At 38.6% G+C, this 26,939-nt stretch overlaps 1 protein-coding gene across 1 annotated transcript in view; it reads left to right on the top strand.

The window, feature by feature from the left end:
- LOC126360761 (polyribonucleotide nucleotidyltransferase 1, mitochondrial) overlaps window positions 1-26,731 on the top strand; it is a 114,670-nt gene extending 87,939 nt beyond the window's left edge. Inside the window, exons 7-9 of the mRNA XM_050007736.1 lie at window positions 20,107-20,230; window positions 22,462-22,695; window positions 26,364-26,731. Coding sequence (XP_049863693.1) covers window positions 20,107-20,230; window positions 22,462-22,695; window positions 26,364-26,516 — 511 coding nt within the window. The 3' untranslated portion in view covers window positions 26,517-26,731. The remainder of the gene's footprint in view (window positions 1-20,106; window positions 20,231-22,461; window positions 22,696-26,363) is intronic.
- The last annotated feature ends 208 nt before the right edge of the window (window positions 26,732-26,939 follow it).

The raw sequence follows: 26,939 nt of genomic DNA, 5'->3' as shown, positions 1-26,939 counted from the left end.
GTCAATTTATGAGATCAGAGTCACTACTTCTCAATTAAGTAGCTCCTCATTTGCCTCACAAGAATTGAACACACCCTGCTTACCAACAGCGCTCGGCAGACCGGATGGTCACATGCCCAAATGTGAGCCCAGCCCAACAGCACTTAACTTCAAAGGTCTGGTGGGAACCGGTGTTACCACTGTGACAAGGCTGTTGAACATATTCTCAGTTCAAATATAGTAAATTTTCTTGAGTCTGAGAATCTTGTGTCTACTAATGAGAGAAGTTTTAGAAAGCATACCTCGTGCGAAACTCAGATTGCCCTTTTCTCGCACGATATACTGTGATCTATGGATGAAGGGCAACAGACATATTCCATATTTCTAGATTTCCGGAAAGCATTAGACACGGTGCCCCATTCAGACTGTTAATGTAGGTATGAGTATATGGAATAGATTCACAGATGTGTGAAGTGGCTCAAAGACCTTCCAAGTTAAAGAACCCAGTATGTTGTCCTTAATGGCAAGTGTTCATCAGAGACAAGGGTATCTTCAGGAATGCAAGTAATTTCGCATATGGGGTGGGCAGCAATCTGCAGTTTTGGCTGATGATGCTGTGGTGTACTGTAAGATGTCAAAGTTGAAAGACTGTAGGAGGATACAAGATGACTTAGATAAAATTTCTAGTTGGTGTGATGAATAGCAGTTAGCTGTAAATGCAGAAAAATATAAATTAATTGAGGATGAGTAAGAAAAACAAACCTGTAATGTTAGGCTGTAACATTAGTAGTGTCCTAGTTGACACAGTCACACTGTTTAAATATGTGGGCATAATGTTGCAAAGCGATATGAAATAGAAAGAGCATGTGAGGACTGTGCTAAGGAAGGTAAATGGTCGACTTCAGCTTATTGTGAGAATTTTAGGAAAGTGTAGTTCATCTGTAAAGGAGGCCACAAAATAGAATACAGGTGCAACCTATTCTTGAGTACTTGTCAAATGTTTGGGACCTGTACCAAGTCATATTAAAGAAAGATATAAAAACAGTTCAGAGGTGGGCTGCTATATTTGTTACCAGTAGATTCCAACAACATGTAAGTGTTATGGGTTTGCTTCAGGAACTCAAATGGGAGTCCCTGGAGGGTAGGTGATGTTCTTTTTGAGGATCACTATTGACAAAACTTAAAGAACTGCCATTTGAAGCTGTATGGAGGCATACAGACAGTCATTTTTCCATCCGTCTATGTGCAGGCATGTGGCAGAGTGTACAGATGCCCTCTGCCACTCACTGTACAATGACTTATGGAGTGTCTGTGTAGATGTAGATATGTGTACCAAATTTGGTTAAAATCAGTCCAGTGGTTTAGTAGAAGATGTGTTGTATGGATTTTCAAAAATTATTTATTTTCATTGATACTTTATATTTAGTGCTGCATTTCATAGGACTGATTAGAAGACATGGATGTATGTTGCATACATACATAAATATGACACTAAACTATAGACAAAAAGTATTGCTACTACTTTAAACTGTAAAACTTGCTGCATAGCATGCTAAAAATATTTTTTTCAGAAAATTATGCTGAGATGGTGGAGCTAGTCGGAGAATTACATTTGATTAAATGTCATTATTATGGTGGTGTATGAAGTTGTGCAATAGTATAATGACATATAAAAAAAATGAAATGATCGTATGGCATTTATTGGCTGGGATATCCCCTTCGGGGTTCGGCCGCCGTATTGCGAGTCTTTTTAGTTGACACCACTTTGGTGACTTGCATGTCAGTGATGATGAAAATGATGATGAAGGACTCACAACGCCCAGTCTCCTGCCGTCGAACCCGGGCCCCCTGTGTGGTGGGCAGTAACGCTACTGCTGCGCTATGGAGGCAGACATGACATATTATTATGTATGACATAATATAGAGGTAAATCTGTAGTTAAATTTTATTTCTGCCATGAGTTCCAAACCTAACAAATACGCTGTAAAGTGAAAGGTATTCTAAAAGCATCACTGAAAGTATGTGACACCTTGATGTGCGTATCATTTCTTTGCTCATATAACTCACAGTAATATAGGTTTTACCATTAACTCCTAAGCTGATCACCACCTCAGAAATCACTAATATTAAAACTGCATGCCATTCATAATTGCATAATGTCTCCTTGAGAATCAAAGCTATTTTTTATGATTTTTTTTTTTTTTTTTTTTTTTTTTTTTTTTTTTTTTTTTTTTTTGTGAACAGATTCCAAGTAGCTCAAACATTTTTCATGAGAGGCACCACATCTACAATGATTTGAAACTAGTTTACCCAGGAGAGGCTCTTGTCTGTCATTGGAAACATATCTCTCATTCAGACTCAAACTTATCCTAATGCAACGCTTTATTTGCTAACGTAATGGCAATGAAGAATGCTACATATGGGGTATTGGCAGTCATTAGGTTGTCAGTGTTACGAGGCAAAGAATTGATCAGATGAGTTGTTCAGACTTGTAATACCTTCTGCTGATTCATAACTAGGGACTTGGGGGGAAGGGGGGGGGGGGGGGTCCACAGTAACTGTGTAATGTGTGTAAACTCTACTGAAGGCAAACACCATGCCAGGTATACCATTTTTTCTTCCCCCCAAACATTGATTGTAAATGTTGGGATGTAAATAATTATGTTATTCCAAAAGCTGATGCAATTTAAAATTATAAACATAGGACATTTGAAGTAACTGATAAGAAATGTTTTTATACAATGGGAAGAGGGTTATACTGTATACAGTTCTGTATGACAACCACATGGCAGCTTGTACAAAACTGCAAAATTTTTCCAGTGTGCTAGAATATAATGAAACTGAACAGATTGTGTTTCACTATGTCATGCTAGGCACAACTTAATGGAGTATTAACTTTACCTATACCCAAATAACAAACATGGAAAGCAAAAAAGTGCATTGCAGACATCACATTCAAAGACCCCCCCCCCCTTTTTTTTTTTTTTAATACACTTTCATACTAAATGTGTCTGTGTACCCACTTTCTTTTACTGCCACCTATAGTTTTTTTTGACTTGCAAGGGTAATAACCATAACTAAATTGATTAAATTAATTATACATATGTGTATTTATTTAAATGTATTTAAATTCTGTAAAATAGTTTAACATAGCAAGGAGAGAGGATGGGGGGAGGGGGGCGGGAGGTAGCAGCGAGAGTCAAACCCTAGCTGATGAAATGACAGTTGGTGTGCTTGACCACTGCAGCACAGCACTGATACGTCAGTTATTGCTCAAAAATTACTCTCTCTGCTTATAATCGTTAGAGAGCATTTTACCTTCCTATGACTCACTCAAATGTAAAGTATTCCAGGAACTTGACATGAGCATCTACCTACTTCTATTCATAGTGTGAGCCAAATCAGTGAGCCCCGACGCTATCCCCTTGTTAGATTTAAATGTGTCTCCTTGTTAGATTTAAATGTGTCTCCTTGTTGGATTTAAATTTGGAATAGGTCTGCCTAACTCTAACTCTCCCTTTTCTTCCAAAGATCTACTGGAAAAGACCTCTTTATAAGATCATTTATAGAATTTGCAATTTTGCTTGCACAATACTTTACACACATTTTCAAACAAAAGCACTGATACTGGTGCTGTGAGCAGTGAAATTCCTTAATGCCAGCAGAGATGACATCACATTAGTGCATGTGCAGTTGAAAACAGACAGCTCTGTCTCTTCTCCGAGTTGATCATAGTGCGGCTAACCGTGATTTCAGCACTTGACAATGGTTTCTAGATATCGTGGAGAGATCATTACAAAACATGCTTTCATCCATTTTATTTGCATACCAGCACACATTTGAAGAGAAATGGCATAATTTTAGCGTAATTTCTTTCTCTGATTTGAAGAGAAATGGTATAATTTTAGTGGGATATTTACAGTGTGCTGTAACATGTTAGCACAAGACAACTGGCCAACATTGACACCTACCTTGTTTTTCTACTTATTGTTTTGTAGGGTTTCACTATATGTTTATGTTCACAGGATAGCATTCTCCATCATCAGAGATCATGCCTATATTTAAGAGAAAAAAGGCCATGTAACTGTGTTGACACTGCCCTTGGGGCTCACACCTCTTTTGGGAGTGCGTACTTGACACCATGGGGTCCAGCCCTTGCAGCACTACTCTTTTCATGCTGCAAGCTTATCCTTCTGCTGTACTTTTTTACCCTCCATCTTTCTGTTGGGTGGTATTCTTGATTCCAATTGTTCTTGGATCTGGTTTGTGATTTTGGATACGCGTTTGCTTTGCTTCTGACATTCTAAACTTCACATTCTTTACTATGTGGTCTCCTTGTTGGGCTTGACTTCTTGACTTGCTACTGCTTTCCCAGGATACTATGCCCAAAACCCAGTATAGTAGCCACTTCATTGTGGTGATGTGGCGGAGGGGGGGAGGCATCGTCAAGTACCTGCACAGTGGTAGAACCCTGACCACACAGGGTGTTTGACCTGGAAACTCCCTACACAAGCCAAGGAGAATGTGCCCAGCATGGATGGGGCCCAGAGACTCTGGGCAACAGTTTACTGGCCTGGTAAACATTTCTGTGGCTGGGCGGTGCCCATGGGGAGAGCCCTGTTTGGAGTGTGTGGTACCATGGCAGAAGATTGGCACATGAAGAGAATTAAACTTTCTTCTGCTGGTGGGAATGCATTTATCTGTCTTTAAAAGTTGCCTGATTTCACCAGTCATTGACCACAAAATGACTCATGTTGCTGTATGCTCATCTTCAGTGGTCATTATTGTAATAACTTGTAAGATATACAGATACTTTCAACCAGCTTCTCTTAAGCATTACATGTACAAATCATTTTTTAGGCTCGCCTCTCTGTCTCCCCCACCCCTCTACCCCCAACCAACTCCTCCAACAAGGGTATCATCACTACTGCAATAGCCTCCCCACATCAAAGTAGCTATGAAGGCATGCTGAAAAGAAATGCCTCCAAATTATTTATGTGAAATCCCATAAAACTTTTTGAATGAAACAAATGTTTCAAATGTTCTACAGCTTCATTCTTCATCTCTCTGCATTTATTTCTCAACAGTCACCCTGGTGATGAGCCCGTTTATTCCAGTGAGAGACCAGCTTGTTGATACAGTCATTGTAGAATGCTTGATTTTGTTGACAGAGCCACTACCTCGCCTGTGTTTGCACCACTTCATCATCATATTGAAGTCCTCAAAGGTGTTTTTTAAGCCTTGGAAACAAATGAAAATCTAATGGAGCCATGTTGGGACTGTATGGAGGATGATCAGTGGCAGAGAATCCTTGGCATCATATTGCTGCAGATGTCACAGTGTTCTTGTGTCGTCTGGCATTCTTATGTTGAAGCAGAGGGTGCTTGTCACGTGTAGAGGAACTCTTTGAATTTGAAACTCAATTATAGCACACTGCTTCTCACACACTGACATAGTTAAGTTACACACCGCCACATTACACGCTACACTTTGGAGCACTCTAGTGGCAAAGGGATGCAAATATGTATGTATGAGGAATGAAGATGTAAAATGAGTAACATTTGTCTAAAAGGGAGCAGGTAAAACACAGTGAAGTAGTTGTAGAAACGATCGGTATTGTAGTTGTAAATTGTCGTAGCTGTGTTGGGAGAGAACCAGAGCTCCAAACCCTAGTAGAAAACACTGAAGCTCAAGTAGTCATAGGTATGGAAAGCTGGCTAAAGCCAGAAATAAGTTCAGCCGAAATTTTATCAAACGACTATTCAGAAGTGTTCAGAAAGGGTAGATTAAATACAGTTGGTGGTGGAGTATTTACTGCTGTCAGAAGTAGTTTACCTTTTAGTGAAATTTAAGAAGATAGTTCCTGCGAAATAGTATTGGTAGAGATTATACATGACAAGCAGACTAAACTATTAATTGGATGTTTTACTGACCCTCCTGACTCAGAAGATGTAGTTGCTGAACAGTTCAAGAAAACTAGAGTCTCATTTCAAGTAGATACCCCACTCATACAAATATAGTTGGTGGTGACTTCAATCTACCCTCAATATGCTGGAAAAATTATACGTTTAAAGTCGGCGGCAGGCATAAAACATCATCCGAAATCGTACTGAATGCTTTCTCAGAAAATTAATATGAACAATTAGTTCATGAGCCCACTCAAAGTGTAAATGGTTGCAAAAGCATACTTGATCTCTTAGCAACAAATAATCCTGGACAAATTGGGAGTATCGTGATGAATACAGGGATTGGCGACCACAAAGCAGTTGCTGCTAGCCTGAATACTGTAATACCTACAACCATCAAAAAGAAACGAAAAGTATATCTATTTAAAAAAGCTAATAAAAATGCCCTTAATGCCTTTTTAGGAGACAGTCTTCACGCCTTCCGATCTGATCACGTAAGTGTAGAAAAGATGTGGAATGATTTCAAAGAGATATTATCAGTGTTAATTTAGAGATATATACCACATAAATTAATAAGTGATTGTGCTGATACCCCCGGGTACACAAAACGAGTCGGATCGCTGTTGGAGAAGCAATGAAAAAAGCATGCCAAATTTAAAAGAACACAAAATCCTCAAGATTGGCAAAGTTTTGCAGAAGTTCGAAATATAGTGCTTACTTCAATGTGAGATGCTTTTAATAATTCCCACAATAAAACTCTGCCACGGGATCTGGCAGAAAACCCAAAGAGATTTTGGTCATACAAAAAGCACACCAGTGGCAAGATGCAATCAATACCTTCACCGCGTGATAACAATGGTGAAGTCCTTGATGACAATGCCACTAAAGCAGAGTTATTAAACACGGTTTTCTGAAACTCCTTCACCAAAGAAGACGAAGTAAATATTCCTGAGTTTGAAACAAGAACTGCTGCCAAGATAAGAAACATAGAAGTAGAGATCCTTGGTGTATCAAAGCAGCTTAAATCACTTAAGAAAGGCTCACTTAAGAAAGGCAAGGCCTATGGTCCAGACTGAATACCAGTCCAGTTCCTTTCAGAGTATGCTGCTACAGTAGCTCCATATTTACCAATTATATAAAACCACTTGCTCACAGAAAGATCCGTACCTAAAGACTGGAAAATTGCTCAAGTCACACCCACACCCAAAGAGGGATGTAGGAGTAATCCACTGAATTACAGGCCCATATCACTAATGTCGATTTGCAGTAGGGTTTTGGAACATATACTGTGTTCGAACATTATGAAGTACCTCAAAGAAAACTATTTATTGGCACATAGTCAGGACGGATTCAGAGACACATCTAGCTCTTTATACTCATGGAGTAATGAATGCTATTGGCAGGGGATTTCTTATTGTTCCATATTTTTAAATTTCCAGAAGGCTTTCGACAACGTTCCTCATAAGCATCTTCTAATCAAACTGCGAGCCTATGGAATATTGCCTTAGTTGTGTGACTGGATTCGCGATTTCCTGTCAGAAAGGTCACAGTTCATAGTAATAGATGGAAAGTCATCGAGTAAAACAGAATTAATATCCTGCATTCCCCAAGGAAGTGTTATAGGTCCTCTATTGTTAACAACATAGGAGACAATCTGAGTAGCCATCTTAGAATCTTTGCAGATGATGCTGTCACTTACCGTCTTGTAAAGTCATCAGATGACCAAAACGAATTGCAAAATGATTCAGATAAGATATCTGTATGCTGCAAAAAGTGGTAATTTACCCTGAATGAAGAAAAGTGTGAAGTTATTCACTTTAGCACTAAAAGAAATCTGCTAAATTTCGATTATGCAAAAAGTCACACAAGTCTGAACGCTGTAAATTCAACTAAATACGTAGGAATTACAATTACAAATAACCTGGATTGGAATGATCACTTAGATAATTTTGTAGGTAGAGCAAACCAAAGACTGCGATTCATTGGCAGAACACTTAGAAGGTGCAACAGATCTACGAAAGAGACTGCTTACACTATGCTTGTCTACCCTATTCTGGAGTTTTGCTGTGCAGTGTGGCATCCTCATCAGTTGGGACTCACAGATGACACTGAAAATGTTCATAGAAGGGCAACTCATTTTGTATTATCATGAAATAGGGGAGATAGTGCCGTAGACATGATGTGTGAATTGGAGTGGCAGTTATTAAAACAAAGACCTTTTGTGTTGCGTGGGATCTTCTCATGAAATTTCAATCACCGGTTTTCTCCTCCAATTGTGAAAACATTCTGTTGTCACCCACCTACATAGGGAGAAATGGTCATCAAGAGAAACTAAAAGAAATCAGGGCTCACACAGAAAAAAATAAGTGCTCGTTTTTCCCGTACGGTGTTAGAGTGGAATGGTAGAGAGACAGCTTGAAGGTGATTCATTGAACCCTCTGCCAGACACTTTATTGTGAATACCAGAGTAATCATGTAAATGTAGATTTAAAAAGCTTTAGGAGTTTTCACATAAAGTCAGAGGAACTATTTTTCAGCATGCTTTTGTGTATTGTCAGTGAAGTGTACATATATATTTCCTTGGTATACGCATCCCCAGACTTGATGAATCTCGTAAAGATCAGAGCAGGAATCATGCGTTAATACACTACAATGCCGTTCTTCAATATATTGACAAATTTAGCAACTGATATGACAATGAAATAATGTCCAAAAAAATCAATCTTCTCTCAACATACAGTATTCCTCTATTTTTTTTTACACTCCTGTGCTACCCTTCTACTAGTTCCTGTATTCCTGTAGATATCACCAAACTGCCTGCCACTTGTACATAAAAATTCAGATACAGTTACTGTTCAGGTTTCAATATTAGTAAACTAGCCTTTAAGAATGGAAGGCTTTTAAATACACTCCTGGAAATTGAAATAAGAACACCGTGAATTCATTGTCCCAGGAAGGGGAAACTTTATTGACACATTCCTGGGGTCAGATACATCACATGATCACACTGACAGAACCACAGGCACATAGTCACAGGCAACAGAGCATGCACAATGTCGGCACTAGTACAGTGTATATCCACCTTTCGCAGCAATGCAGGCTGCTATTCTCCCATGGAGACGATCGTAGAGATGCTGGATGTAGTCCTGTGGAACGGCTTGCCATGCCATTTCCACCTGGCGCCTCAGTTGGACCAGCGTTCGTGCTGGACGTGCAGACCGCGTGAGACGACGCTTCATCCAGTCCCAAACATGCTCAATGGGGGACAGATCCGGAGATCTTGCTGGCCAGGGTAGTTGACTTATACCTTCTAGAGCACGTTGGGTGGCACGGGATACATGCGGATGTGCATTGTCCTGTTGGAACAGCAAGTTCCCTTGCCGGTCTAGGAATGGTAGAACGATGGGTTAGATGATGGTTTGGATGTACCGTGCACTATTCAGTGTCCCCTCGACGATCACCAGAGGTGTACGACCAGTGGTGGAGATCGCTCCCCACACCATGATGCCGGGTGTTGGCCCTGTGTGCCTTGGTCGTATGCAGTCCTGATTGTGGCGCTCACCTGCACAGCGCCAAACACGCATACGACCATCATTGGCACCAAGGCAGAAGCGACTCTCATCGCTGAAGACGACACGTCTCCATTCGTCCCTCCATTCACGCCTGTCGCGACACCACTGTAGGCGGGCTGCACGATGTTGGGGCGTGAGCGGAAGACGGCCTAACGGTGTGCGGGACCGTAGCCCAGCTTCATGGAGACGGTTGCGAATGGTCCTCGCTGATACCCCAGGAGCAACAGTGTCCCTAATTTGCTGGGAAGTGGCGGTGCGGTCCCCTATGGCACTGCGTAGGATCCTATGGTCTTAGCGTGCATCCGTGCGTCGCTGCGGTCCGGTCCCAGGTCGCCGGGCACGTGCACCTTCCACTGACCACTGGCGACAACATCGATGTACTGTGGAGACCTCACGCCCCACGTGTTGAGCAATTCGGCGGTACGTCCACCCGGCCTCCCGCATGCCCACTATACGCCCTCGCTCAAAGTCCGTCAACTGCACATAAGGTTCACGTCCACGCTGTCGCGGCATGCTACCAGTGTTAAAGACTGCGATGGAGCTCCGTATGCCATGGCAAACTGGCTGACACTGATGGCGGCGGTGCACAAATGCTGCGCAGCTAGCACCATTCGACAGCCAACACCGCGGTTCCTGGTGTGTCCGCTGTGCCGTGCGTGTGATTATTGCTTGTACAGCCCTCTCGCAGTGTCCGGAGCAAGTATGATGGGTCTGACACACCGGTGTCAATGTGTTCTTTTTTCCATTTCCAGGAGTGTATAATGAGTGATTGTATTAGGAGAACATATACCCTACTGATAATCACATAGGCAAGTAGATGTGGAAACTAATGGATAGCAACATCTTTTTCTCTCACAGGAGATTCAATGTTAACCCTCACATATGATTGTATTATAACTGCAATGTTTGTCAGTGAGTTTGCTCCCTTGTAAAGATATAATGTCAGGACTTTTCCTTTCATCACTACCAAATGCATATGGTTGAATTCATATTTCTTTTCCTAATAACGTTTTTTGTATAATTGTGGATCACCATTGATGATGCCATTCTTCCCACACTACTGAGCAATGCAGTTAGCCCAGTTACTTCAAATCCTCATCCAGCTTGCCTGATTTAGCTTTTCCACAATTCCCTTAAAATCTTATAAGGAAAACGCCTGCACAGTACCTTCAGATGGGATACAGCCATTTATTTTCACCTTCTTCTTCTATCTGCCTTTGTGCTCAATTTCTAATGACTTAATTGCTGATGGAAAATTAATCCCTGATCTTTTTCCGTTTTTTTGACTGTAATCTGTTGCGCTGGCTTTCTTAACTAGCATTAGAATATTCTTTTATTTGCATTTCAGTAGTGCACTGTTTCAGATGTCTAGCCATTTCAAGTGTGTGGCATAACTGCCATATTTGGGGTAGAATCAGAAGTAGTTTTGGTTTTACATAGCCAAAAATACAGTTGGTTAGGCAGACTTCTTACAGTATAACAGCGTCTGACCCATCCCTTGCTCTATTGACTTCAATAATTGAAATACTGAAGAAATTAGCAAATTTTGCAAATTTCTCATTTAGCATGGATGTGCAACATTAAACATTCATTAATAAGAGCAAATGAATGTAGAATAGTTATAATTTCATTGTTTCTAATTGACTTTCTGCTCATTGATGCTGAAATTCTTGTTTGGTTGTTCATCTAGGTGGTAGATTGAGCTTGCTTCAAGACAGTTCGGTTATTGCTTGTAAATATGTACTTTGAAATCCCTGGGGGGTGCCCCAGGGATTAGTGTTGGGCCTCTCCTGTTCCTTATTTATATAAATGAAATGCCCTCTAGTATTACGTGTAATTCTAAAATATTTCTGTCTGTTGATGACACTAGCTTGTTAGTAAAAGATGTTGTGTGCAGCATTGGCTCAGTTTCAAATAGTGCAGTTCATGACCTAAGCTTATGGCTTGTAGAAAATAAAATAATGCTATATCACAGTAAGACTCAGTTTTTACAGTTTCTAACACACTGCAACAAAACCTGATGTTTTAATTTCACAGAATGGGCATATGATTAATGAAACTGAACAGTTCAGATAGGTAGTAAACTGTTGTGGAACACCCACATTCCGGATCGTGTTCAAAGACTGAATGCTGCCATTTTTACGATTTGAATGGTATCTGAAGTGAGTGGTCGTTCGATATGAAAATTAGTGTACTTTGCTTATTTTCATTTGCTTATGTCATATGGTATTATATTCTGAGGTTACTCTTCACATTCTAAAAAGATATTTTTGGCTCAGAAATGGGGTGTGGTCAATAAGTGGTGTAAGTCCGCGAACCTCTTGTTGAGCCCTGTTCATGAGTCTGCCTATTTTGAAATTGGCCCATATTTTCCTTACTGTAATTTCTTGTTAACAATATTAGCTTATTCCTAAGAATATGCAGCTTTCACTCAGTTAATACTTGGCAGAATTCAAACGTGCATTTGGATTGGACTTCCTTAACTCCTGTGCAGAAAGGTGTGCAGTATACTGCTGCATCCATTTTCAATAAACTATCACTCGAATTAAAAAATCTTAGAAGGAATCTATGCACTTTCAAATAGAAACTGAAGAGTTTCCTCATGGGTCACTCCTCCTATTCTGTCGAGGAGTTCCTTGAAAAAGTAAACCGATTCTTGTTGTATTGTTGATTGCTTTTACGTAAACTTATGGGTTGACATTTTTCGGGTTCATAAACATTTTATTTTTATCTGTTATTACTTTTATGTTGTAATTTCATGTACTGACAGAACTTGATGTAAAATAATAATAATAATATATAATGATGCAGGTTACTTTCTTCATGTCACCTTTTTAATGGATATTAAATCTTTCACAGCATAACAGAATACTTGTTCACAATTTAATAAAATTATTTGTTCTTCTTAACGAAAGAGAAATAGTTTTTTACATGCGCGTGCTCACATTACCCCCCCCCCCCTTTCCCCTCCACACCCACACCCACACACACACACACACACACACACACACACACACACACACACACACACATTTAATAAAATTATTTGTTCTTCTTAACCAAAGAGAAATAGTTTTTTTACACGTGCACACTCGCATTACCCCCCGCCCCCTCCACACACACACACACACACACACACACACACACACAAATATAAAAGAGAAGACAAATGGCTTTCCAAACTGAAAAGTGTTTTGTGTCTGACATGTGTAGACTTTGTGGGAATTAAGTATTATTTTAAACACAGTTATGTAAAATAAACAAACTTTTGCAAATGGCATGAGAAAATGATGTGTCAACTTTATACAGATATATGTAGTATTAAAATTTTCACAAAATTGTTTAGTTTGAGTTCTTTGTATTTGCCATACAATGCCTCACTTCATAATTCTATTATTTTTCAGTGTTTATAACAGCAGATAAGAACATGTACATTATGATCTTTTTCACTTTATAAAAAGAAAATGGTACCAACACCAAGCCTTTCTTAACTTTACTTAGTCTTTTCCATGCCCTTGGTATTACATCATCTTGATACTTGTGGTGTATCAGCCCTTTTCACAACTCGGCTTAGTAGAATGTTCTTTACATCGTTTTAATGTCAGGTACAAAAACCACTAGTGATTAGTTTCTGGTGGTGCTACCAGTTATACATGAGTCAATGGATTTCATGTCGAAATACCTTGAGTTGACATAATTTGTGGTAGTAGTAAACAAATATGAACTATTACTCAGAGTAAGACATATTGGCAGAAAGAATAGGGAAAATTTGAAAGTGTAGATAGTATAAATATTTATACAATTCTTAAAATATGATTCAAGAAATAAAATAATAATGGTATTATTGAAAAATACATGCACACATATTATTAAAATTTTGAGATCTCAGTGTGCCATCTAATTCTCCATCAAAAAATGATGCAAACATGTCCTTCATATGTACAACTGACAATACTACACTACAAATCAGACTACAGTTTCCTAACTTCAACTTCATCACCTTCCCACAACATATACTTCTTATTAACTTCCAATCCATTATCTCTGCATCATCTTAATCACTTCATTTCTCAAAATACACTGACATCTTACAACAATAATCTGCTCAACATTGCAAAAATAAATAAAAATATTCTGACTGTAGTACATGTACTATTCAAATTATAGTAATTCAGTATCTGTTTGTAGCTTTCCTGACTTCAGTGTGATTACATAGTTCTCAGATACTACCTGTGAGGTCTGAAAGCAGTTCTGTTTCTCTCTAAAAACAATATTCTCCTTAAAAAAAAAAGTGATTGGTTTGGGGAAAAAAAGTAATTTAACATAACCTCAGATTAGTGTACTTCATATTTGCCGCAAAATACTCTTTGATGGTTCAGTTTTTCATAACAGGTCTGTTCAAGTGCCGACAGAAAATTGTAAAAGACAAAGTCTACATCAAATGTTTCTCCAAATGTATCAAAAAATGTGTGTGTTTTTTACCACTGCCATGAAACTGAACAACAAAAAAACCCAAAACACATTAAATAATATTATTTCCCAAAAAGTATTCCCTACATAGATATTGTAATAATGTCCCAAATAATCTTTATTCCGTCTACCATTATTTTTCTGTTTCTCAAGACACGACAAAGTTTAAAGCACACTTAATGAAAAATTCTTTAGGAATGTTTTCCATCAAAACAGTAAATTGCATATTCTACTACACAATCAGTGTAATATTAATTTTTGAATAATGACAAAAATTTATCCTTCATAGCTCTCTCATAATCCAACGACAATAAGAATACATACCACAACATAAATAATTACTTTATGCAAATCATTAAAATCATAACATGCTTCTTTTTCTAGTACTAAACGGTAAATATAATGAAAGCAAAAGCATTAACAATCACTGTACAATAGCAATCCTACCATCATGTAGATTTAAATATGGTTGTTCAGTTTGCACCACTAATTTTTTTACAAAGTATCACCAAATAGGGCAAGAAAATGTTCATTAAAAACATGAAGTTTTTTGCATGGTCTGTAACAGACAAAAAAATTTAATCATTAGTGTTGTTCATTTGAAACATTCTTATCGGGGTGGTGGCCTGTTCATCTTTTTTATAAGATGTCTTGTGGTGATTTTTCCATTATGAAGTTACATTCAAAAATAATTTTACTTTACATTTTCCAAACAGTCCCTTTACTAATGTAACGATTACACCAAGTTTCTGCAGTTGTTAAAAAATCCCATACATAACTTTGCCTTTACATGCTTTAGTACTCTTTTTCTCTTAGTTTTACTGCAAAGTTCTGGCCAGCTATTCTTTCAATGAAATGAAATGCTCTAAATGTGTCATTGCAGCTTACTGCAGTAATATTAAATTCTTTCTAATTTACATTAAATTGTGTGCAAAATACAGTCAGGCGCTTCACCCACCAATTCTGACCACCTTTCCCAAACAGTATTGTTGTTACAAAATTTATGTTTACAAGACTTTCTGCACATAATGTGGAAAGCTCCATCTGAGTGACAGGGTCGTCTATGGTATTTTCATAAAAATTATGTGCTTCACTCAAAAGAACATCTTCTGTGACATTATCATTCAAAACTTTCAAATTTATTAAATTATTTTCAACACTATTGCTGGCTTTGGCAATGAATGCTGTTGGTGCTGCAATCCCACTTTTACTTGTAATTTCCGGAACTTCACTAACCATAATTTTTATGTATTGTCAAAATTTGTGGTTTTGTGTTGAAATGTCACTTAGACTCTCTTGAATATTGAAGTAATTTTCCATTCAGCCAGATACTTTATTTTCTTGTTTACTTGCTTTGGATTCATTTCCCAAGTCTATGAAGTTCTTATACATACCCATTTCTACTTTTAGTTCAAAACTAGTCACCTTTTGTTAAATATTTTTCTCATGCATGTAACATGAATAAGATGAAAATAAAAGTCACTATTTAACTTCAGGTGTCCACGAACACTGCCGTTGTTGGTTAGTCTGCTTCCTTTGTTGTCTGTCATAAGTATTGTCCTCTGTGTGAAAAAAAAAACTTAACAATGTTTCTCTTTTCCTTGATTTCATGCAACACGCATATCGTTTCAGTATGTATTTACGTTTATTTCTATCCCCGACATAAGGCCCCAACTTCTGTCCCACTCTTTGCATTGTTGACTTTAGTAATCTAAATTTTAAAGAAATTAGCTAATTTCTCATTTTGCATGCATTTTCAAAATTAAATACATTTTGCTAATAGCAACTGAAGTTGAATAATTAAAAGTTCATTGTTTCTACTTAACTTTATATGTTAGCTGATGTTGAAATTTTTGTTCAGCTGTGTGTCAAGATGGTAGATTCTGCTTGCTGAGACACTTGAGTTGTTGCTTGTTATATGTATATTGAAGTAATATAATGATGTAGGTCACTTACTTAAAGTCAAACTTTTAATGAACATCAGTTGTGTCACTGCATGACAGTCAGAGTACTTGGTCACAATTTAATAAAATCATTTACAAAAATATTTTACAATCCAGCACATCATGCCAACTTCTATCCTGCTGCTCCAAAACAGGCAGACAGGCTCCAACAGTTTGTTAATCTATAACTTCGTGACTGACAGACTTCAGTGATGTAATACATGCTACTCCATAACTGACTGACATACACACACTAATTGTATACTATTCCAAAGATATTCTAAGTTCACATACAAAGATATGCATACATTATGGATGTAATCAATGTTTCTTAACCAAAGAGATACATCCAGTTAACATTTCTTAAATTTAAGCATTTTTTCTTACCAAATTTCTCTTTTGGAATAATTATAGAAAACAATGAGTTTGATTATAATTCTGAATCACAAGATTCATAACTTTAAATGATTGCCCCCTCAGCATTCGTTTGCTGAGTACGAGCTTGGCAACCCTGGGGTTTCTGAGCTGGGGACTCGTAAGCGCCACCAGTCCCCTGCCACTGTAAGCTCTGGTCATACTTCAACGACCACCATGCGGCGCAGTGGTGGAATGTTGTGCGTTTCGGAGAATGGGGGTCTTGGCTTCACTGCCTGGGCTGCGAGAAAGGTACTCACCTCCCTCTCTCTCTCTCTCTCTCTCTCTCTCTCTCTCATATATATATATATATATATATATATATATATAGAGAGAGAGAGAGAGAGAGAGAGAGAGAGAGAGAAAAACCTCAACCTCAAGGTGTGCTACGTGCTGAGGAGGTGAATGGCTGTTGAGGTGAAACAGTCTTTAGTGAGCAACCTCCGGGGCACCCGCTGCACCCCAGTTGAATCACGCTTGCTCAGGCATGCAAGGCTCTGGCTGGGTTGACGATTGTTTCCCTAGCATCTAGTGGGGTCTGTATGGAACTGTCTCATGAAACTACTAGTCCTGACAGGATGGGTGTACTGTCAGGCACCACCTACAACCACTCCTCAAAGAGAGTTCGGTTGGTCAGTCCTCCCGAAAAGAAGTCTCCGAGTAATAGTCGCAGGGCATTAGTGTGACATAACACTTTCATTGTAATCGAGCAAAACAGGGGCCTTTCTATATTAACAAGGCATTAGAAGGTATCGCTGTGTCTCTGAAAAGTGTCAAACAACTATTTAATGGGATGCTTTTGGTTGAAACTGCTAATTCACCCAAATATCTAAGCTTCTGGGATGTAAGGTCTTAGGTGACTACCCAATTGAGGCTGAATTGCATAACACCCTTAACTATAGTAAGGGCATGGTTCCCTGCTCCGATATAATGGAGATGGACCCCGTGGAGTTTTGTGAAGAGTGGAAGAATGTGGGCATCACGGAGGTGAAGAATTATATAAGGAGAGTCAATGGCAAATTGGAAAAATTGGCAACGTTTATTCTAACATTTAGTACTCTCAAATTACCGGATCATATCCTTGCCGGCTATATCCACCTTAAGGTTCACTTGTTTCTTCCTATCCTCTTGCGATTGTATAAATGTCAAAGATTTGGCCACACCACTATGGGATGTAACGTGAAGGCTATGTGTGGCAATTATGGAGGCTCTGCTCATGATTCAGGGACTTCTTGTAACTTCCTTCGAAGTGTGTTAACTGCACTGGGGATTACCCAGTGTGGAGCAAAAAGTGTGGGATTTACAATGAGGAAAAGAAAATTCTAGACTTGAAAGTACAGAGACGCATACCCTATGGTGAAGCTAAAAATGCTTACAAAGCCATGTAACCACTGGTTGTTGCAAATTCTTTTGCATCAGCCCTTAAAACACCAATGCCTTCACGAAACTCAGACCACAGATTCAAGTACGAGCACATGCACTTGTCGCTGTACCTGTGGGGGAAACACTCGACTTGCAACTGATGTCGCTCAGAAGCGGTCAGTAGTAGACTTTCAACCAAAGCCACATACCATTCTCCAACTTCAGAAGCCACCTAAGCCACCGCAGCAACCCAGGCAGCCTCCTCCTCCTATCAGTAAAGAAAAATGTCGTTCTACAAGTAGTTCTAAATCCAAAAAAGTGGCAGGTAAGCCTTCAGATTGATGAGCGCTCTCCTTTTCTGATGGCGGCTATGCTCTTGAAGATATGGACTTCCGATCAGAGGAACTAGAGAACGCAGAACCGGCTAATGTTCCCCCTGACCTCCCCGGTAAATCACACACCGCCTCCGAGGGAGAAAGGAAAGAACCATCATCGCTAACCAGTGGCTTCCTTAGGGACTTCTGTGTTGCAGTGGAATTTGAATGGATATAGCTCACATTTGGAAGAATTGTAGCTGCTGGTCCAGGATAAACCTTTCTGCATCTGCTTACAAGAAATGCATCTTAAAGTTACAGACACACACACATATACAGGAGAGACGATACTACTGTAGGCAGGACTAAAGGTGGAGTGGCTATTGTTCTTGAGGACAGATACCACTCCTCTCCTGTCCCTCTTGCCACAACCATCCAAGCAATTGCTGTGAAAGTTCTCTCACTGTTTACTATTACAGTGTGTTCTTTGTACCTGCCCCCCCCCCCCCCCCCCCCCCATGACGCTTTGGATTTGGACGCACTGGCAGACCTCTTTCAAGCACTTCTGCACCCATTCCTTCTTGTGGGGGACTTCAGTGCCCACAATGTGCTGTCGGGCTCGGCTACTACTTGCTCCAGAAGTCGACTGATCGAGCAACTTGTCCATTCTGAGGATATCTGCCTTCTGAACGCCGGTCAGATGACCTATTTTTCCACAGCTACAGGGTCTTTTTCAGCTATTGAATTTTGCTTTTGTTCCTCAGCTATTGCAGATTCAGTTCAGTGGGAAGTGGCTACAGATTTTCATTCTAGTGACCACTTCCCAGTGTGGATTCATCTGCCGCATAGGACAGTGATCAGCAGGAGACCACGCAGGTGGATCATACAAAGGGCAAATTGGTTACAGTAGAGTCGACAGGCTATTTTTGAATGAAAGGATTGTGCATAAGAGGTGGTGGCTCATACCACTCATGAGATCCAAAGGGCTGCCGCAGAGTCCATCCCCAGGTCTAGAAACCACCTCGGACAATGGCCTGTACCTTGGTGGAATGACGACTGTCAATTGGCAATCATGGCCAGACTGACAGCTCTTCGGAACTTCAAACTTTCAGTTCAGCATATTGTGGCTACATGTGTCCTATATTAGCATTCCTTGATCTTGCTGGGGATCTGCCCACCGTCCTCGCAGATACCGATACCAGTGTTAACAGAGTGGTGAAATTTTGTGAACTATCAGGCCTCATCCCTAAACTGGTGGGGAAGGGCGGCAGACTTAAGTATGTTTTAACTGCTCTGCTTGTGGGGACAGCCTTCGTCTCCACGCATGAGATTTCATATTGACTTTTCGTCAGCGTGCTGATGATCATGATGTCGAGCGCCCCTTCAACCCTACTCATCATCATCATCATCATCATCTTAACTTATTGTGTACCATGTTGTTCTGTACTGTGCAAAAAAAAGTGTGTTGAGCAGTTCCATTGCAAGCACCACTTTCTTCTTCCCTCAATGTTAGCTCCCTAGCAATGAAACAGAATGCTGCGGAATGACCACAGTCTGAGACTGTCTTGGAACAGGGAGAGACGGGAGTTGTGGGGCAGGTGGGCTCTCTCTCAGGTCTGGCGTGCAGAGAAGTCTTGATAAACCTGAAGATTGACTTGCCAAACATTCTCAAAAAAGCTGAGAAAAGACATCCATAAGAGGACATTTCTGTTACTTTGGTAGTAAGGAAAGATTTCTTTGCTTCTTTTAGAAAATGCATACACTCATATTCAAATTGGAACTGATAACCTTGCTACTGCATAGCCTAAAACCATCATAATTATGCCATATTGGTTTCAGTTTAGTTGTGCAACTGTTGGGTACTTACCTTCCCACCCACCATTTTAGTTTGTATGCGTTGGGGACTAGAGGGTTTTAAAGGGTCACAGAATCATTACCAGCTTGTGATTACGTTGAGATATCCCATCACAATGTTCTCCTTTCTTCTGTATTAACAAATACATGTAGAATTCAGGTTTTCTGATAACTTTGGAGTTCTTCTTTCTAAGATGTGCACACTTTTTTGTTTTATTTAATAAAATGATGATTAAGATTTAGTAGTTGTCATTCACATTTTGTGCATGCTTTCCTATTTTCCTCATTTCAGAGCACAGAAGAAAGAAAATTGGCCTGTTTCAGAAAAACTGGAAGTGTCTGTGCATAATCGATCAAAGTTTCTTGGATTAGGTGGGGCTAATGTAAAGAGGCTTTTGGTTGAAACAGGTGTGCAGGTAAGATGCAATGGCATATATGTCTGAACCAAATGTTATTTATTCAAACAGTTACAAATCAGCCTTTTGCTTGTTCTAATGTTAAATGTATTCAAAGGCTTCCTTTTTCTAGGCAGAAAGTTACATTTCCTAAAAGACAAATAAATACTTAGTTTTAAAGCACAGCTTATTTGAGGAAATGAATATAGGCAGGGAAAGTTTAACATTAATTTGAAAGCAAATATAAAGGATTGCTTCATTTTTACTTTTGCTTCATCCTGAAAGTCTTATTTAGTAAATATTATTTTTACACATCTGAAGCACTTATTTTTATTGCTGTTTCTTTTTACTTATGGCAAAGATCTTTCAGAATGTAAACTCGAAAGGGAAAAGGGGAGAAATGTGTAATTTTTGCTTTCATGAGTATGACAAATAGGGCATTCAGTCTTTTGTAATTATATAATTGTTGCTGTCACATATTTGCTTATTGGGTGTTCCAGTTTTAGGAATCTCATACACGTTGCAATAATAATGAACAGTTAACATGAAATTGTTGTATAATATTAGAATAAATCACATATACTTCACATTTTATATGTAAATTATGTTCAGAATAAAAAATTGTTGCTGCCGGTCATATCCTCACTTACGGTGTACACATTTAGTTCATGGAAGTATTACTACCTATCTATAAACAAGTATGAAAAAAACTTCGTCCTTAGTATCTTCAACACTGGGCTTTAGCTGACCATCTTGGAAAAATCATTAACCCCTGGGTGTCAGTTAGATGAAATTGTAGGAATCCTACAGTATTACAGCGAAGTAGCATTTTGCAAGTGGCATATTACATTAGTGAAAAATCATGTGATTTATCCATTGTCATGACAAGCTAATGCCTACACATTATCCGGAGTGTGTGTAACTAGCAGTCTCCTTTTATGGAACTGTTTCTTTTATTGTCTCCCTTTAATCTGTGTGCTTTTTTTAACTTTGAATTTAAAAAAAAAATCATTCATATGGCAATGGTTGAGTGAAAACAACTTTTATGTGCTTCCTGTACTTCTGCAAATCTGTCTTTCTCCTGTTATTCATTCTTCTTTCAACCCATTTATATACTACTGACATTTAATTAGTCTTCTCCTTCATTGTAACGAATTCGTAAATGGTGCTTTTTCCCATGTACACACACACACACACACACACACACACACACACACACACAATGGCTGCTGCAATTCTTGTTGTAATATGCACTTCAAGGGGGGAGGGGGAAATACGAACTTCTTTGTAGTGCAGATACAACTGCACCCATAAGAAGGAAGATTGGATCTTCTTAAGGATGAGGCCATATAGATGGATCTCAAGCTTGAACTAGGGAAGGAGAAGAAAGAAATGGAGCCATTCAGGTGTATGCCTTAAGGGGGGTACGACATCAGTTTATGAAAAAATGAATGAGCTGTTACGTTTTAAACTTCATGTTTAGAAAAAACTCAAATTTTATAGTTAATTATCTCAATTTTTACCACAGTTTTTAATAGATTTTGAAAAATCTAGAGTTTCATAATCTGTAAGTATGGTTTGTATGCTGTGCAAAATTCATCGAATAATCTCTCTTATTTATGAAGAAAAGTGTACCTATAGTAACAAATGTAGCCAATAGTAAGTGAAAAAATTATGAAATTTCACATGTGAAAAAATTTATTTAGTTATGTTTTTGAATTTCAACTGTTATGAGTGTGAATCCTGAATCCTTCCTAGTCATGCTGACAAAGTTGTATGAATTTATTTGTAAAACTATATACCGTAGAAATTAAATTGTCCTGCTCCAAGTCGGCCTGTTTGACATCCTACCCCCCTTAAGCAATTTGAGGAAATCACAAAAAATATAAATAGAGATGGCCAGATAGGGAACTGAATCCTGGTACTCCAAAATATGAGTCCCATGTCTAACTGCTGTGCAACCTCACTCATTATATTGCATCCATATTATATTATATCCTAAAATGGAACATTAATTCAGCCAGCTAGATACAAGCACAATTTTGAGTTAAGTTATATGTCACGGTCATATCAAATACAAAGTGTCAGTATACTGCTCTGCTCACGGATCAGTGCTGTTAAATCTTACTTTACTGAGTGAAAATTGATGTTAACATAAGAGAGACAAAACTTAAAATATGTCTATTACATGCATATTACACTGGTATTTCAGAATCTGTTGTTTTCATTACTATGAAAATTGTTTCACACAGGTTACACAGGTTGATGAAACAGCATTCTCCTTATTTGCTCCAAACCAACAAGCAATGGATGAAGCTCGTGAGATGATTGACCAGTTCTTGAGCACTGAACGTGAACCAGTCTTGGAGTTTGGTGGCATATACACAGCAAAGGTTGTTGAGGTTCGAGACATAGGAGTTATGGTACAACTGTACCCAAATATGACACCAGCATTGTTGCACAATTCACAGTTAGACCAAAGAAAAGTATGTAGTCTTAGTTGGTCACTTTACTAGATTTCCTATTGCAATAAAAAGTGCACCTAGTTGCTATTTATTGTTTCATGTGTTGTGTTACGTTAATTTCGTTGTAATTATTATATATAAACTTTTATAAAGCTGGAAAATCCTTGAAGAAGTATAAACAGTGGAATAAGTGGAGCTGACAACTCATTGTATAATGCATGTTTTAAGTGGTAGATAGGCACATAAACAAGCACTGGGGCATTGTTGTTGTACTTCAGCTTATAAACATACGTGATGCTGTGGCCTGACTAGGGTGACAGATTCCGTCATCTGAAAGAGTTGAAGTGAACAAGCAGTAAGAAGATGAAGAGAAGGTTGCAAGTAGGAGTAAAAGCATTTTGCACATAATCATATAGGACATGTTCGTCGAGCAGATGCGCAAAACTATAGACCTATATCTCTGACGTCGATCTGTTGTAGAATTTTAGAACATGTTTTTTGCTCGAGTATCATGTCGTTTTTGGCAACCCAGAATCTACTCTGTAGGAATAAACATGGATTCCGAAAACAGCGATCGTGTGAGACCCAACTCACTTTATTTGTTCATGAGACCCATAAATAATTAGATACAGGCTCCCAGGTAGATGCTATTTTCCTTGACTTCCGGAAGGTATTCAATACAGTTCTTCACTGTCGCCTGATAAACAGAGTAAGAGCCTACGGAATATCAGACCAGCTGTGTGGCTGGATTGAAGAGTTTTTAGCAACCAGAACACAGCATGTTGTTATCAATGGAGAGACGTCTACAGACGTAAAAGTAACCTCTGGCGTGCCACAGGGGAGTGTTATTGGACCATTGCTTTTCACAATATATATAAATAACCTAGTAGATAGTGTTGGAAGTTCCATGTGGCTTTTTGCGGATGATGCTGTAGTATACAGAGAAGTTGCAGCACTAGAAAATTGTACCGAAATGCAGGAAGATCTGCAGCGCATAGGCACTTGGTGTAGGGAGTGGCAACTGACTCTTAACATAGACAAATGTAGTGTATTGTGAATACATAGAAAGAGGGATCCTTTATTGTATGATTATATGATAGTGGAACAAACACTGGTAGCAGTTACTTCTGTTAAATATCTGGGAGTATGCGTGCGGAACGATTTGAAATGGAATGATCATATAAAATTAATTGTTGGTATGGCGGGTACCAGGCTGAGATTCATTGGGAGAGTCCTTAGAAAATGTAGTCCATCAACAATGGAGGTGGCTTACAAAACACTCATTCAACCTATACTCGAGTATTGCTCCTCAGTGTGGGATCCGTACCAGATCGGGTTGACAGAGGAGATAGAGGAGATCCAAAGAAGAGCAGCTCGTTTAATCACAGGGTTATTAGGTAACCGTGATAGCGTTATGGAGATGTTTAGTAAAGTCAAGTGGCAGACTCTGCAAGAGAGGCGCTCTGCATCGCGGTGTAGCTTGCTTGCCAGGTTTTGAGAGGGTGCGTTTCTGGATGAGGTATCGAATATACTGCTTCCCCCTACTTATACCTCCCAAGGAGATTACAAATGTAAAATTAGAGAGATTCGAGCCCGCATGGAAGCTTTCAGATAGTCGTTCTTCCTGTGAACCATACGCGACTGGAACAGAAAAGGGAGGTAATGACAGTGGTACGTAAAGTGCCCTCCGCCACACACCGTTGGGTGGCTTGCGGACTATGAATGTAGATGTAGATGTAGACATGGAGATTAGGAAAGGGAAGTTGCAGGATTTTGTACGGACATTACCGCTAATTGCCCACTGAGATGAATAGCCTGCACCAAACTGTGGCCAAGGTTAAGGCTTACCATGTTTGAGTGTCAGAGTGTGTTGCTAAGTAATAAATGTTTGATATTACAGTCTACTTCACAGTGTGTGCCATTTGGATCCTCTCCAATCCCCCCAAATCCTTGCCTCCTATTTCGGCATTAGGGTGTTCTCTTTGGCACAATATTCCTAGCTCTTGCTCTTATTATACATTCCTATCATAGCTCTTGCCCCACCCTCTTATTTTTTTCTCTGCTGCACCTGTTGCCTCCCCTATTCCTTGTTCATCTCACTTGCTTCATGTAACAAATCCCTTCTCCCCAATTGGGACATAGTGTTGCAACAAAGTCACTATGTGCTCTGAGGAGCATCCATGTTGCGGCAAAGTTATTGTTTGTGAGCCTGTGTTCCACTCAGTGCCTCCAGTAAACACTGAGTGGTAATCTTTGTTCATTCCATTGTTAATAAATGAAATTTAAATATTCAAAACAATAACTTCTGTAAGATATTGTTAGAAGCACCATTCATTCCCATGTACAGTTAGGAAGGCAATGGTATATTGTGCCTTTCTTGTGGAAGATTGGCTACTGCATGTGTCAACATATCTATTGTATATCTGCAAAACATTAATTTGACTATTTTATCTCATGTACGGTCCAATTTATTTCTCTCATCAAGTATAGACACAGTTGTTCGCCACAAAAACAAGCTAAAATCTGTGTTGTCTTTGATTCCACATAAAGCAGCTGTATTGATTAAGTTCGCAGATTCGGTTTTATTCTGCCCTGTTTTTTTTATTATTATTTATTATTATTGCCCTTCTTTCAGTGAATTTATGCATGGGCGCATTTACCCACAATTTATTTAGGCTGTATGCTGATGGCTTGCATCACAAAAATTTATAATAAAAATGTGAGTGTTTTAATAATGTGTTGCAAGCACTCTTGTAATCATAGAAGACATGTAGCCAATGTTTTGACTGAATTTTTCAGTGGAAAGCTGATATGAATAAATAATAAACCTTAAATGCTGTGTTATAGGCATCTAATTCAAAAATTGCTGTAAGATTTCCTGCACCATCCTTCCCCAATTGAGCTTGTGCTCTGTCTCTAGTGACTGCATCATCAATTGCATATTAAACCTCAATCTTTCTTTAATATTGTGTATTATATTTACATCATGTCCGATTATTCTATTTTTCCATGAGTTTTATGATTTTTGTTGTGTATACATCTAGTGCTTTAAGGATGGTGAGTGTCATACCTATGGGTTGTTTATGGTGTATTTTGCTGTCATTAGGCTTTTTGATCACTTTGCAATCAAAAATGCTGTCGTTAGGCTTTTTTGGTCAGTTTTCAATAAAAAATGTGAGCTGCAACTGCTGTTTGGCATTTGTTCATTCTACTGTACATCAAATCTTCAGCCTGTTCTTCACATTTAAGGGTTGGGGCAATCAGAAGGCAGACAGTGTGTGGAGAGGAAAAATGAGACAGTGGGAAAGCATGACAAGCGATGGTTCAGTATTTGTGATGTGATGTGGTTGGAGTCTTAATACATTCTTCCAGATAAGAGAGTGTAATGTTGAATTACATGTAGATCAGTTTTATTTTAAAAAAATAATTGATAGTAACGGAATAAACTATGATGGAGTTAGAGAATTAGTGAATTTATAAAATAATTGAAAAGTTATATGCACAGAAATATTTCTGGCATAAATTTGTTAAACTTATATTGTCCTCAATAGAACTAAATATAACAACATTTCAGTTTGAAGTTGCACAAGTATTAATTTCTGCTTTCTTTTGAATCATTATTGCATTTAATTATGCATTAGTATAAATAACTTGACACACATTTTTATAATAAAAATCTTGTGTTGAAGGTTAATCATCCAAGTGCCCTGGGTCTGCAAGTTGGAGATGAGATCAGAGTGAAGTACTTTGGAAGAGATCCTGTATCTGGTCTAATGAGACTTTCAAGAAAAGTCTTGCAAAGTCCGGCAACATCAGTGGTTCACAGTCTGAATAAAACTTAGATAATACAGCGTTTTCAGATACTGGAAAACATTTGTCTGTTGTTTACAGATGTATTGTTGTTGACAGATATTGGACTCCTTATTGGCATGTAATATAATGTATACAGAGTGCAAAGATATGTATATCTTTACAATTATTTCATTTTTATTAAATATTGTCTCTGTGAGCACAGATTGGACAGTGTACCCAGTGAGGAAATATAATTTCTTAAAAATGTATTTGCCTTTCCAGTGATATCTTAAATGTAACTTTAAGTAGAACTCTCCTGAGATAAGCATAAAAACATGAGAAGGACCATTAACAACTAAATGCAATCTTTTGGGGGAGAAAGAGTAAAGATAATCCCAAAGTGTGTCACATTCACATTATTTTAGTACGTCATAAAATTACTCGTAGAGCATACTTAAAAAGAGAACAGAAAC

Source organism: Schistocerca gregaria, chromosome 1, assembly GCF_023897955.1.
Source record: "Schistocerca gregaria isolate iqSchGreg1 chromosome 1, iqSchGreg1.2, whole genome shotgun sequence".
Taxonomy (NCBI): Eukaryota; Metazoa; Arthropoda; class Insecta; order Orthoptera; family Acrididae; genus Schistocerca; species Schistocerca gregaria.
Note: the sequence above shows the minus strand (reverse complement) of the source record. Positions and strands in the feature narration are given on the sequence as shown.